The sequence below is a fragment of the Arvicola amphibius genome, chromosome 6 (assembly GCF_903992535.2).
Source record: "Arvicola amphibius chromosome 6, mArvAmp1.2, whole genome shotgun sequence".
Classification (NCBI taxonomy): domain Eukaryota; kingdom Metazoa; phylum Chordata; class Mammalia; order Rodentia; family Cricetidae; genus Arvicola; species Arvicola amphibius.
In genome coordinates this window covers 8,253,350-8,265,812 of record NC_052052.2, presented here as the reverse complement: position 1 = coordinate 8,265,812, position 12,463 = coordinate 8,253,350, and the positions used below count along the sequence as shown (strand labels likewise).

The 12,463-nt window shown below is 55.1% G+C and overlaps 1 protein-coding gene across 1 annotated transcript; it reads right to left on the bottom strand.

Moving 5' to 3' along the window:
- Positions 1 to 2,455: 2,455 nt before the first annotated feature.
- Positions 2,456 to 12,152, bottom strand: LOC119816874 (angiotensin II receptor associated protein). The gene is made up of 5 exons (XM_038333907.2): positions 12,024 to 12,152; positions 6,824 to 6,858; positions 4,991 to 5,096; positions 4,161 to 4,356; positions 2,456 to 3,057 (listed from the first exon to the last, which is right to left on the bottom strand). The coding sequence occupies exons 1-5, from the start codon at positions 12,048 to 12,050 to the stop codon at positions 2,939 to 2,941; spliced, it is 483 nt and encodes a 160-aa protein (XP_038189835.1). The 5' UTR covers positions 12,051 to 12,152; the 3' UTR covers positions 2,456 to 2,938.
- Between the last annotated feature and the right edge of the window lie 311 nt (positions 12,153 to 12,463).

Sequence of the window (12,463 nt, the reverse complement as noted above, 5' to 3'; positions counted from 1 at the left end):
AGATAGCTTTCGGGAGTAGCTTTCTCCTCTTATACCATATGGGTCCTAGGAACCAAACCCAGGTCATGAGACTTGATGGTGTGTTCCATTGCCCACTGAGACACCTCAAGAGCACATCTTATTCCCACTTTTCAGGTCAGGAAACTGAGGCACAATGAGATTAAAAACAGTTATCTAGGCTGGCAGTGGTGGCACACACCTTTAATCCCAGCACTCGAGGCAGAGGCAGGCAGAGCTCTGGGAGTTCGAGGCCAGCCTGGTCTACAGAGCAAGTTCAAAGATAGGCCTCGAACCCACAGAGATCCACTTGCCTTTGCCTCTTGAGGGCTGGGATTAACGGCTGCACCACCACCACCTGGCCACCTTTGAGATTTAAAGCATGGTTCAGCTGGATGGATTTGCAATCTGGACAGGGACTTGAGCTCTGCAGACCAGAGGTAAGAGGCCTCCATAGAGTGGCAGTCTCTAGACTAAAACCTGGGAGCTGTCCTGTGTCCGAATCACCACAGGGACCCGTGGCACCAGAGGCGGGTGGCAGTGAGGACAGCTGGCTGAAGAGCTCCATTCTACAAACACAGCCCTTCTGAGCCTTGCCTGCCTGACTGTGTGCTCCGCTCCTCTCTGGTCAGAGGCAACTGCAGGCTCCAGCCCCGGTCTTACTATTAATGATGCCTGGCCTCTGTCTCCCTGCAGTGCGTCTGCAGAACCTGCTGGCCCACCTTCAAACTGTGTCCAGGAGTTGACGGCTTCCACACCCTACAGCCCACAGAGGGAAAGTATCCTTCTAGGGTGTATCAACCATCAAATTCAGGTTTGGATTCTGAAGCATGCTCCCTTGTGCTCTCAGTGAAAGCCTGTCTCAATGGTGGCGCTGACTTCCTCCTCGGCTGAGTGAAATCAGCCCTCCAGTCACACCTGCTTCCTGACCACAGGCAGGAGGAGCTCCTGCTTCCAGCTTCCTGAGAGCTGGCCCTTCACTTGGACCCTCTCTTGTCCACTCCTGCCTCAATGGTGTGTCTCTTCTCGTCACTCTGGCACCAGATGTTCCCTTACCATGTGAAGCAAGCAGGCAGCACTGGTGCCCCTCAATACTTCTGCTTGGCTCAGGGGCTCTCCTCCATCAGCTGCAAGTCTGTCACCCACCATGGGGCAGGCCTTGACCAATGAGAAGGCCCGGCTCCCCTGCTCTAGCCTCAGTCTGCTCTGGAGAGTCCTTCAGGAGATGCCCCTCCTCTGGCCTCCCTAAAGTCAGTCAGGTTTGGGAACCTGGGACCAGGAGGACAGGGTCGCAGGCTCTGTGACCTGGCCTAGCCCCTCCCTCCCTTTCCATCTCCACAAGCCTGACCTACTCCGAGGACACGGGTACTGACCCCAGGCCTTCCCCCCTGCTAGGAACTACGGGAACATGAGAAAACAACTCGGGTGTTCATCCTGTTCCCGTGAGCCTACATGCTTCCTCCTCCAATGTCCCTGCAATCGTGAACTTGACATGTGTCCTAGGGCATGTTTCAAAATTCTGGGTTATTTTTAACATGCATTTTTTTGGGGGGGAGGGGCGACCTCACACCATGGCATGTGTGGAGTCTGAGGACAATTTTCGGAGCTCAGTTCCGGGAACCAAGAGCGGATCTTGAGGCTCCATAGTAGATGCCTTTTGCTTGTTGAGCGTCTCCCTGGGCCCCAGCTCGTTTTAGACCATGCTGCACACTCTCCAAACAAACTTAAGGATTCTGAGAGGCTGAGGCACAACTAACGCCCTCTAGTGGTACACGCTGCTCTTTACCCTGTTTGCTCACGGTAGGCTCAGTGAGGAAGCCAACAGGTCGGGTGTTCCACACAGGGATGAGCAGCAGTGACCCTCTTCACAGCTGCTGTCACTCAGCCTCCCTGCCTGTCTGCAGCTTCATGCTTCTGCAGGCCCCTCACCTCCGCCTGTGGCTCCCATAAGTTTTCACGTATCTGTCTCCAGTAATCTGGCAGTTGAGTAACAGTGGGGACCCTGGCTCTGCCGCCTCAGGAGGCAGTCAACTGTGGTCAGAACACAAGGGTAGAGGAAGCCACCCATGCCTTGCCCCATAGCTCAGTACTACAGCTGGCTCCAGGGCAGTGCAGTTGGGTACTCAGACCCCTGCCATTGGAGGTCATAACCATCTCTCTCCTAGAAGATGTCAGACAGATGCTGAGTGGCAGAGCAAGATTTAGACCAGTGCCAGGTCATCTGAGTCAAAGGACAGCGGCCACATGCCATGCTGACCAGCACCTTCCTGTCTCTCCCATTGGCTGAAGCCAGGCTCCTCTGGCCAGACACATAGGGGGCCCTTCCTTCCACCAGGCCCAATATAAAGGGTGGCTCAACTCAGGTTTCACTGTGCAACTGACTCAAAGGTGAAATCATCCCAAGAGGGCAAGCCAGATCCCAGCTGGGAGACGAAACAAGGTTCAGACACAGCCCAGCCACAGAGCCTCTGGATTTTAATGCCAGGGCTCTGAAAGGAGCCCCTGCAGATCTACTGCCTCCAGGCCTGGGGTCCCAGGGACCGATCCATCAGGCAGTGACAGGCTCAGGGACTTTGCTCCTACGCAGGAGAGGTCAGGCAGGACCAGAAGCTCGCAGAGCCTCTAGGAAGGGCTGGACCATCTTAGGGCCCTCAAGGCCTGGCCCTGCAGCGCTCAGCACTGCTTGGCAGGGGCATGGTTATGGAGTAGGAGGTGAAGAAAGCAACCGCAGTTCTAGCCAGGGATTAGCAGGTGCATTGAAGGAAGGGCTCCCTGGAGAGTTAGGGCTTGGCTCTTCTCAGCTGGGAAGCCAGAGGATCATGACCTCCAAGGCACTTGGCTCAGGCCACCTCTGTGGTGGGGAACAAAGGACACTCCATTGTAGGTCCAGAAAGGAGGTGACAAGCATCCTGCTGGGTACCAGGAAGACCAGGGGACAGCTTCAGTACCCCCGGGGGGCAGCTTGACCCTTGTCCTCCAGGTTGGCAAAGGGGGCTGCGGGTGAGTCTGATGAGTCAATTGTCTGGTAGGCACTGTGCTCCTGAGAAGGTCCGAAGAAACCTAGAGGACAGGGAAATGAGACCGTGGGGCCTTCTGCTGAGCACAGACACATCCACCCTAGGCCATGGTTAGTGCTCGGCATCCTAATGCCAACGGCAGCAGCAGAAGCCCTGACGCCATGCCTTCAGCAGACAGTGTCCACCCAATACTCATGTCTGTATGGGGCACAGATTTGAAAATGAGGAACCTGAGGGTCAGAGAGACAACTGATTTGATAGTATGTGGCTTGTATGTGGCTTGAAATAGATGACACTGGGGTTCAAACCTAAGTAGCAGGTCCTATGGTTCGTGGCTACTGGCTGCTGTGCCACCTCTGCTCCCAGCAGCCCATCGGGAATCTACCCTTGGCCCACAGGTTTCTTTCCTGCTCTCGCCAAGGCACAAGGATCCATGCACAGCACTGTATCTAGAAGCCCCAGAGTTTGGCACAGTGGCTATACCCAGGTTAGGGCTGAGGGTACAGGACAAGATGGAAGGCACCCCACGTCTCTCACACTCCTCCCTTGGCACATTTGTCCTGGGACCGCGAACAAGTCCCAAGGGCAGCAGGCTTCCAGCCTCTCATCTGTTCCCTCCACTCCTGGGCAGGTCTAGATAGTGCTGAGGTAAACCAGAGTGGGGAGCCACAGGTCACCTGGGGACCCTCCAGCTCCCCCAGGAGAACAGGGTCAGAGAGGGTAGGAATATGGCTTGGCCCACCACAGAGAGGACAGTGTGGGCTACGGCAGTGAAGAGAGGAGTGGCACACAGGGTTCCCTTGGCCAACAGTAAAACCTGCTTGCCCAGGTGCCTGCCTAGCACTGTGTCTGCCTGTGATGGGCACATCCCACAGGGCAGGAGAGCACAGCTCTCAGAGCCAGGGCAAGGTGGAAACACAAGGAAGGAGTTGTTCCTGCAGCCACCTGCAGCCACCTGCAGGCCCAAACCAGAGGCTGCCCGCTGTCTCTAGGAGCTGACATCTTCATGGCTTCGCATGTGCTCTGGACTGAGGGGAGTCTGACAGCAGGAAGAGTCACACCAGACTGACAGTTGGGGCCCAGAGTTTTGCAGCAATGACTGTTTGCCCATTGGACCAGGGAGAGGCAGAACAGAGTAGGACTTACCTGGGCGGAGTGGGAGCTCACCCCCTCGCTCACGGTGCATGTGGTAGACGAGGCAGCAAGAGAAGGGCTTGAGCAGCAAGCTGAGGATGGCCATGCCGGCGCTGAAGCGCCCAGTGTCGTTAATGACAGAAGATGGGTAGAAGATGCTGATGTAGATAATGTCCAGGAAGATGGTGACCACCAAGCCGCCAAGAAACTGCGAGAAACACCACCATGGGATCATGGGCACTGACACCCCCAGACCCTAAGGTTCCCTCACATACGTCAGCCTGGAGTACCTCTTATGATGACACCTGCGTGTCCTAGGAGCAGGACACAGGAATCTGGCTCTAGCCTGCTGTCCCAGAATTCCCTACATTTCCTGCCACTAGGGCCATGATGGAGGCTAACACTTGGCTCCAGAATTTGAGAGGGACAGTCCCTTGGTGTCTGTTCTATTTGTTTATACTGCTAGGAAACAAGGGAAAGTCCCTCTGCAGTCCTAAGGAGCCATGGCCTCACTGTGAAAAGCTGGCACCTCACATCAGTGTCAATTCTAAGTCCGTAAAAGAAGGGCGCTCCCTCTTGTCCAGGCCTCCCAGTCCCATCCTTTTCCCGGAGAAGACAACCCTGAAGCAGGTCAGATTGCTTGGGAGGATAGCCAGTCTTGGGGTTCTGTGGCCTCCACCCTATGTGGTAGGGCACTGTACAGTTAGCCCAGCTAGTGGCTCTCCATCCTGGGAGGCTTCCATAGAAGGCTTTAGAACAGAGGAAGAGAGAAGCCTGGGGTGGATACGGGGCACACGGATGAAGCTAGTTCCTTGCTCTCTCCTACCCCACTCCCTACTCACCATGCCTATGGCATCAATAGAGTCCGGCTGGGCTACAGCCCACACGCCCAGGGCCAGGATAGTGAAGTTGCTCCAGGCATAGGAGCCTGGGAACACTAAGCAGCCCCTGCATAGAAAGACACAACCAATCAGGCCATCACCACCCTGAGCAGCCACAATTCCTTCCTCCTGCTCCAGGGCCTTAGTCTCCTGAGAACAGGCCACTGGCTTCCTGGCCTCATCCACCCTCTCCTGCTGGTACGGGGCCCACAGCTTCTCGGTTACTCTTGCCCCTCTGCTGGCACTTCTTGAAACAGCAAGCCGTGTGTGAGCCAGATCCTGTGATTCCTCCATGCCAACCTTCCTAGCAGTTCCCTGACCTGTTTGAAATGCCTTCTATGCTGTGGTCTATGGGGCTCCCATGAGCCCCACCCTTACCTCTGGGCTGCCCACTGCGGCTTTGGTTTCCTGATTGTGCAGCCATTTCTTGTTATCTTGGAGTTCAAAGTTGCCTGAGATCCCCTGGCCTGACCCACGGCCTCCCTGCTGTCGATTTCAGGGCATTGCTGTCAACTGACATCACCTAGTTTGCTTGCAGAGTGGCTTATCACAGTTAACACGGGGCATTTCCTGGCCCTGAACACTCTAAATCCGTTTCTTCACAGCTGCTCCTGGGGGGGGGGGCTCCCATGAGCCTCATTTCACAGATCCGGAGGCACAGACCTAATAGGTGACTAACGTGGTCACACAGCTACTCAGTGAATGGAAATGAGGACCTGACTGCTCACAGATGTACATGGTTGAGAAGGTTTTATTGTAGATACAAGGGAGAGAGCAGCCAGAGGCATCTGGAAGAGTCCAGATTGAACATGGCCAGAAAACTGAACGAGGCCATGAGAGGTGAGGTGTTGGGGAGAGCGAAGAGAGGAAGAGAGAGAGAAACGAAGGACGAGAGAGGGAAAACAGACAAAGAGATCCAGGAGAGGCACCAAGAGCAGAACCAAGGAGAGTGGATAGCAAAACTGGCTGAGTTATACAGGAATGAGAATCTGGGGGAAGGGAAGCCAAGCCCAGATCCTGGGCTGGAGAGGTTTAGGGTAGGGGGTGAGGTGAGAAGTGCCCGGGAGGTGCCACAGGCTCTGAGTGATGGTGGAGGAAGTGGGAGGAGCCACAGGTACTGACTGAGTGATGCTGGAGGAAGTGGGAGGAGCCACAAGCACTGAGGGATGCTGGAGGAGCTGGAGGAGCTGGGAGGAGCCACAGGCTCTTGAGTGACGCTGGAGGAGCTGGGAGGAGCCACAGGCACTAAAGGATGCTGGAGGAGCTGGGAGAGTTGGGAGGAGCCACAGGTGTCCTGGGTTTCTTTGGGACCTGGGAGCAGCAGGGCTGGGACTGGAACACTGGGACTGTCAATTGGGCGATGAGGCCTGGTATTTTTTTCAGTCCTGTCTTAGCCTAGTTACCAATGTGGGCCCTCAGGGAAAGTGACCCCACTCTGCTGTTTACAGCCCTCGCAGCTGCTGGCACACACGCAGCACTTCAAAGCCTGCAAAACACACGCAATCTCAGTGGTTTCCTGACTTGGTTTTGGCAGAGCAATCTTCCTGGAAGCTCCAGACATGTGACAGAAGTGACAGGGAAGATCAAGTTGTATCCTGGAGCCCCACATAGCGGTTTGGGTGGTACACACTACTGCAGGGGCCAATGGCAGCCCCAGCCCTGGGCAGATGGACTGGCAATTGTGACTGGCTGGCAGGACCTGGGAACACGTCCACACGGACCCTAGGGAGGTGTGAACACAGACCCCAGGTGACACAACACACTGGATGCAGCCAGACACCCAGAGTCACTCACCAGGTTGTCAGCAGCCAGTGAACCATGAGGATAACCTATGGCACAAAGACAGGCATTGGTAAGTCTGTGAATGCAGTGTCACAGGTAGCACAGAACGCACAGGAGACCCCTGCCTGGCAACTCCAAGGGTCTCACAAACATCTTAAAGAAACCCCAGTAAAAGCAAAGGGTCTGCGGTGAAGAAAGATGAGCCCTCCTGGGAACAGGCACCTCTCCCCCTTCCTATTTTCAAGGATTAGGGGTTCCTCTGGGAAGGTCGGGGCATGAGCTCTGGAATCAGAAGTATAAATGGGAAAATGGAAGGGACCTTTAACACGGGGTGAGTTCTTAGGACACTGGGGCCAGTGCTGTGGGCTGAGGGGAAGGCAGCCACAGCAGCCACAGAAAGGAAGAGCAAGGAGGGCAGGCTAGGCCTTAGTGGGTAGTGCTTGCCCAGCATGCTGAAGCCCTGAGTCCAATCCCCACACTGAATAAACCGCGTAAATCAGGCAGAGTTGTGCACACCTGTAATCTCAGCACTTCGGAGGTGGAGGCAAGAAGACCAGAAGTTCAAGATCATCCTCAACTACATAATGATTTGAGACTAACCTAGACCTGAGGGGAGAGGTGGGAGATGGTAGAGGAACCAGTAGTAGTAGGCAACTCAGATTTCAAGTTGAATGGCTATGGGGAGCTTGAGACTTCCCTGTAGGAAACGTCACAAACATGTCCTCATGCCAAGGACAAAAATCCCTCTGGCCTGTCTGTATTTCTGTAACACCCTTTTAGTGTTTGGCATCCCTGAAATCCCAGCCCTGGTCCTGGATTGGCACTGCCCCGGGGAGCTAGGACAGGAAGGCAGATGCCATAGAGGGCACTGTCAGCTGGAGTGGGCATCTGGGCTGAGTGCTGAGGATGAGCAGAGTTAGGGCAGGCAGGGAGCCAGCACCAGCCCCGTGAGTGGGAGGAGGGTGTGGCCCAGGCAGAGGCTTCCTGGAGGCCAGGGCAGTGTGCAATGGACCAGAGCCGATAGGCAGGACTCTGCAGGGGGATCCCTGGGCTCACTGGCCAACTAGTCTAGCCCAATCAGTGAGCTTCATGTTCAGGGCAAGACATGAGACTCATAGGGGCTTGCTGGCTGTCAGCCGAGCCCTAGATTCAGTGAGAGACTCCGTCTCGAGTGAGTATGGCAGAGAGTGAGTGCAGGGCACCCATGGGAGAGGAACCCTATCAAGAGACTAAGCTTCAGGCTGGGCATGATGGCACACACCTTTAATCCTAGTACTTGAGCAAGAGGTAGGTGGGTCTCTGTGAGTTCAAGGCCAGCCTGGTCAGGGTTGTTACACAGAGAAACCCTGTCTGGATGGGTATGGGGGGAGACTAAGCCTCTCCCGCTTTAGTTTCTCCATCTTTGTAATGGGAATATAATCAGCTACCAGAGATATGACTTCCAAGAAAGCTGCAGGGAGAAACAGAATCAAATGTCCCAGCCCTTCCTGGAAGTTCACAGGGGAGGGGCCAGTGGCCTGCTGTGAGCACAGACCAGTCCCTGCTATCTCTTACTCAGGGAAATAGGAGACTGGGCTTCTCAAAGAGAAACTGTTAGGGCCAGGCCACAGCAGGAAGGGAGCCCAGGCAAGCTGGCTTTCACAACAGCTCAGCCACAGCAGGCTGCCTGGCTCTGCCCCAGACAAGACCAACAGGCCAGGGCAGCAGAGCTCACTGGGTGCTGGATGGGGAATATAGGCCCCCTCTGTGTGATGGGATGTATCTCCACAGAGAGAGGAGAGCATCTATCCCGAGGGAACCCTGACTTCAGGGGAAGCAGGTCCTTGCCAGGTCTTACAACTGCCGTCCCCATGCCTGCTCACCTCACTCCCAGGTGGAAGCCTCAGTCTGCAGTAAGCCCACCCAAGCCCCACCTGCTCCTTGAGCCCACCCCAAGGAACCCACTGCTCGCTCTGTCTACAGGGCCAAATGGAGGAGACTCACTGCAGAGACCCAACTCACTAGATCCAGTCAGACCGCCAAACAGTGGCTCAGATGCAAAGCCCAGATCAAGACCACCTGTCCTTTCTGTCTTTGTTTCAGGGACTTACACTTGTTTTTAGGTCTGAGGTGGGTTTGTTAGCTTGTTTCTCCATCCCCAAGACAGGGTTTCTCTGTGCAGCCTTGGCTGTCCTGGAACTTGCTATTAGACCAGGCTGGTCTTGAACTCACAGAGACCAGACCCACTGGCCTCTCTGCCTCCCAAGTGCTGAGATTAAGATATACACCGCAGCCCCCCACTCTCTCCCCCACTGGAGCACATCTGGTCTGAGTTTTTAATCCCCCCCACACTCCCGCACCAGAAGGCACAGCCTGTTTTCCACCCCTTTTTACAGTGAGCAAAACTGATACAAGGTCACACAGATAACTCAGTGTCCAAGCCTGGCCCCAAAGCCACTCTGTCCACTGTCAGGATCTGCAAGGCCGGGGGCAGGGCAGAGGAAAGTGAAGTTTAACTTAGAAAAGGGTGGGTCAGCAGAAGTCCAGTGGCCATGAGGTTAACCCTTTGTTTGGGGTTGTGGACTGCGGCTCAGTGGGAGAGAACTTGCCAGGCATGTGGTACCATATCACAAGAAAACAAAACAAGCCTTTACTATTCCCTAAGGAGAAGAAGGTGGGGACTTCCCAGACCTCAACTTAATACATCCTGGTGTGTCCTGTGCAAACACTTGGTGGCCTGATGGATAAGATGATAGGATGCCCCAGGACAGCTGAATTCAAGGGCTACCCAGGAGGAGGGCCAGGTCCTGCCCTGGTCATCTGGCAGACTTGGGCATCAAAGCCATGGGACGGACCATCCACAGATGAACCTGGTTAAGTCTCCTGACTTCATACAACTGCCACCTGCTTGTCAGCACCGCAGGGATAATCACACTCCTTGGCTCAGGAGGACAGGGGTGGGAGGAGGGCAACAGAGGTTTGTAAAGCATTCAACACAATGGGCCTCATTACCACCTTCGGCTTCCCCACTGCTGGCTCCTCCAGCTTGGGCCACAGGTCTAGTCCAACCTGAGCGACTTCAGCTCAGCTCCTGCAAGCTTCCAGAGAGCATGGGTGGGGCCCAGCTAGGGACAGACTTCTTTCACAGAGCCTGGGGCAACTGCTTCTTTTCACCTGCCCCCACCACCACCTAACCCACTCCAGGTGAGCTGGGCATACCATGTCTTTAAAGGACACAGGGTGGAGCTGAAAGGGGGCAGTCATGGTGTCCCAGTTGCCTTCCGTAGAGTACAGATCTTGCAGACAAAATGACCAACACTCAGGCTCATTCTGAATTTCGGATTAGGATAATTCAGTATGTCCCCAACACTGAGAGACACAATAAAACGCTGTCATTGATGCGAAGCCCAAAAGTGACTGGATGTCCCTCCTATGTGTTACCTCACAACCTCTGGGGGGCACTTGTTTCTAACTGGCCCTGGCTAAGATCCGATGGAGACACAGGGCTTGTCAATCAGACCAAGGAAGGGCCCAGTCTCTGCATCCTGGGCCCCAAAGCCCATCTAACTCACACTTGTGATGGACACTCTGGGCTATAAGGCTCTAGAAATCGACACAGACCATCAAAACCAGTTAATCCCAAGTAACCCACACCAGGAAATGTCAAGCCCTAGAGCTGGGTCTTTGGGGGTTCAAATCCTGACTGCACCATTTAGTTCTTGGGGGACCCTGGCAATTTCCTTACATGATCTAAGCTGAAGTTTACATCTCTCTAAGAAACTATAGCTTCTCTGGCCAGGTGTAGTGGTGCAGGCCTTTAATCCCAGCACTCAGAAGGCAAGAGCAAGCAGATCTCTGTGTGTTCAAAGACTGCCTGACTTTTAGACAGTCTGAGTCCCAGGCCAGGCAGAACTAGATGACCCTGACTCAAAGCAGAAACAAGTGAGATTAGCAAGCAACACAAGCTGGGGGACACGGCTCCGTCGGCAGAGTGCTTTAGCATGCAAGAAACTCTGGGTTGCATCCCCGGGACTGCATAACAGGCCTGAAAGCCCCATACTGGAGAGGCGGAAGTAGGAGGTTCAGAAGTTTCAGGTCGTCCTCAGCTACGTAGGAAGTTCAAGGTTAGTCTGTACTACACGAGACCCTGATTCAAATGAATAAAACATATCGGCCCATAAACACCTGATCCTTTCTCACCCATTCCTATGGTTTAGTATTATTGTTTGTGCATGGCACTAGGATGAAGCCCAGGCCTGGTGTGGATTACTCAAACTCTCTACCACTGGGACTAATGCAGTCCTCTTAATTATTTGGGGGCAGGCTTAAGCAGAATATGGAAGGCACCGCCTGACCTCCACTGCTCCAACAGTCAGTACCAAAAGCAACAAGCCCTGCGGCAGCTCGTAAACCTCTTGGCGGCTAAGGGGTCCGCCCATGTCCATCGCTTTGCTCCTTATACCTCCCTCCGGCTGCTGGCCAGCAGCTTAGGAATGAGAATGGGGGAGTGTAAGTCACAGCTTAGCCCATGTGTAATCACCCAACTATGAAGTTACATTGCTGCTCCCAAACCACCTATCTCTTCGGTCCCTTTGATCTCAGACACTAAAGGGTGCTAAATCCTTTGACACCTGGGAGTCTAAGGGTTTCAAGGAGCCTGCACCAAGGCCCAAGATGGCCGGTTTAGATCCAAGTCCACGCCCCTCTGACCGAAACTGAGAGGCCAGCCCCTCTGTTGCAAACCAGAAGGGCTGAGAAAGAAAAAGTAAGAACCTGGGAAATGAAGACACCCTGGGCAGCCCCGCTGCCGGGGCCCAACACAGGCTTGGGGTTTTTGCTTTTAAGAAACTTCTGCAGTTCCTGCTTCTTAACTATGAAAGAAGGACGCTGCATGCGGAAATTTGGGAGAAACAATTGTTTGGGGACACTGGATTTCTCCTATCTTGTGCCAACACCCAGAGGGACCCAGCGGGACTGCACTGGAGGGGGTCTGACCTCTCAGGAGGGGAGGAGTCCCTGTCCTGCTGCTGGGGGACAGGAGGAGCGCAGGTCCGGACTGTCCGGGCCCCGTGCCAGCCTGGGTCTGTCCGGGAGGGGTGGCCCTGTCGGTCTCTGTCCCCAGGTGTCCCTCTCGGTGTCCACTGCCTCCTCCCTTGGGCTCTGCACCTTCCCTTCTGTTCCGACTCCGTTCCCCAGGCTCCTGAACCCCCGCCCGCCCCGGCCGCGCGGCCACCTTCAAGTTCACGGCGGGCAGCTCCATCCCGACCCCGGCGGAGGGCACCTGCACGACGGCCGCGGGGACTCCTGGGCTCCGAACTCGGGAAACAAACTTCCCGGCCCCGCCCGTCACGTTGCGCCAGCTCCAACCGTGGCTTGGCGGTGAGCCACGTGAGGTCAACTCGCGCGGCCACGTGACTGCAGCCGGTTGCTAGGAGACAGCGTCTAGCAGTTGGCTCTTGCTGCAAGGCTCAGGCTCCCGCCACAGCCTAGGCCTCAGCCAGCAGCTATGCTGCAAGCAGAAAGTCGAGAATTCTGCAGCCTGGGAGCAATGGGCTGCCTAAGTGGTTCTTGGTGAGGATCACCTGCAGTCGGGAGAGCCTGGGGCAGCCAGGCAGAAACTGCTGGGGTGATAACAGCTGGTATCTGCCCCAGGATAGCCTCTCTCCTCCTTTC

Bases quoted from the DNA above. Each gene is read 5' to 3' on its own strand.
- LOC119816874 (XM_038333907.2), bottom strand. From the start codon at position 12,050: ATGGAGCTGCCCGCCGTGAACTTGAAG. The intron at 5,097-6,823 runs GTGAGTGACTCT...CTTTCTATGCAG, and splicing joins CACTGGCTGCTGACAACCTG to GGGCTGCTTAGTGTTCCCAG. The intron at 4,357-4,990 runs GTGAGTAGGGAG...TGTTTCTCGCAG, and splicing joins CTATTGATGCCATAGGCATG to TTTCTTGGCGGCTTGGTGGT.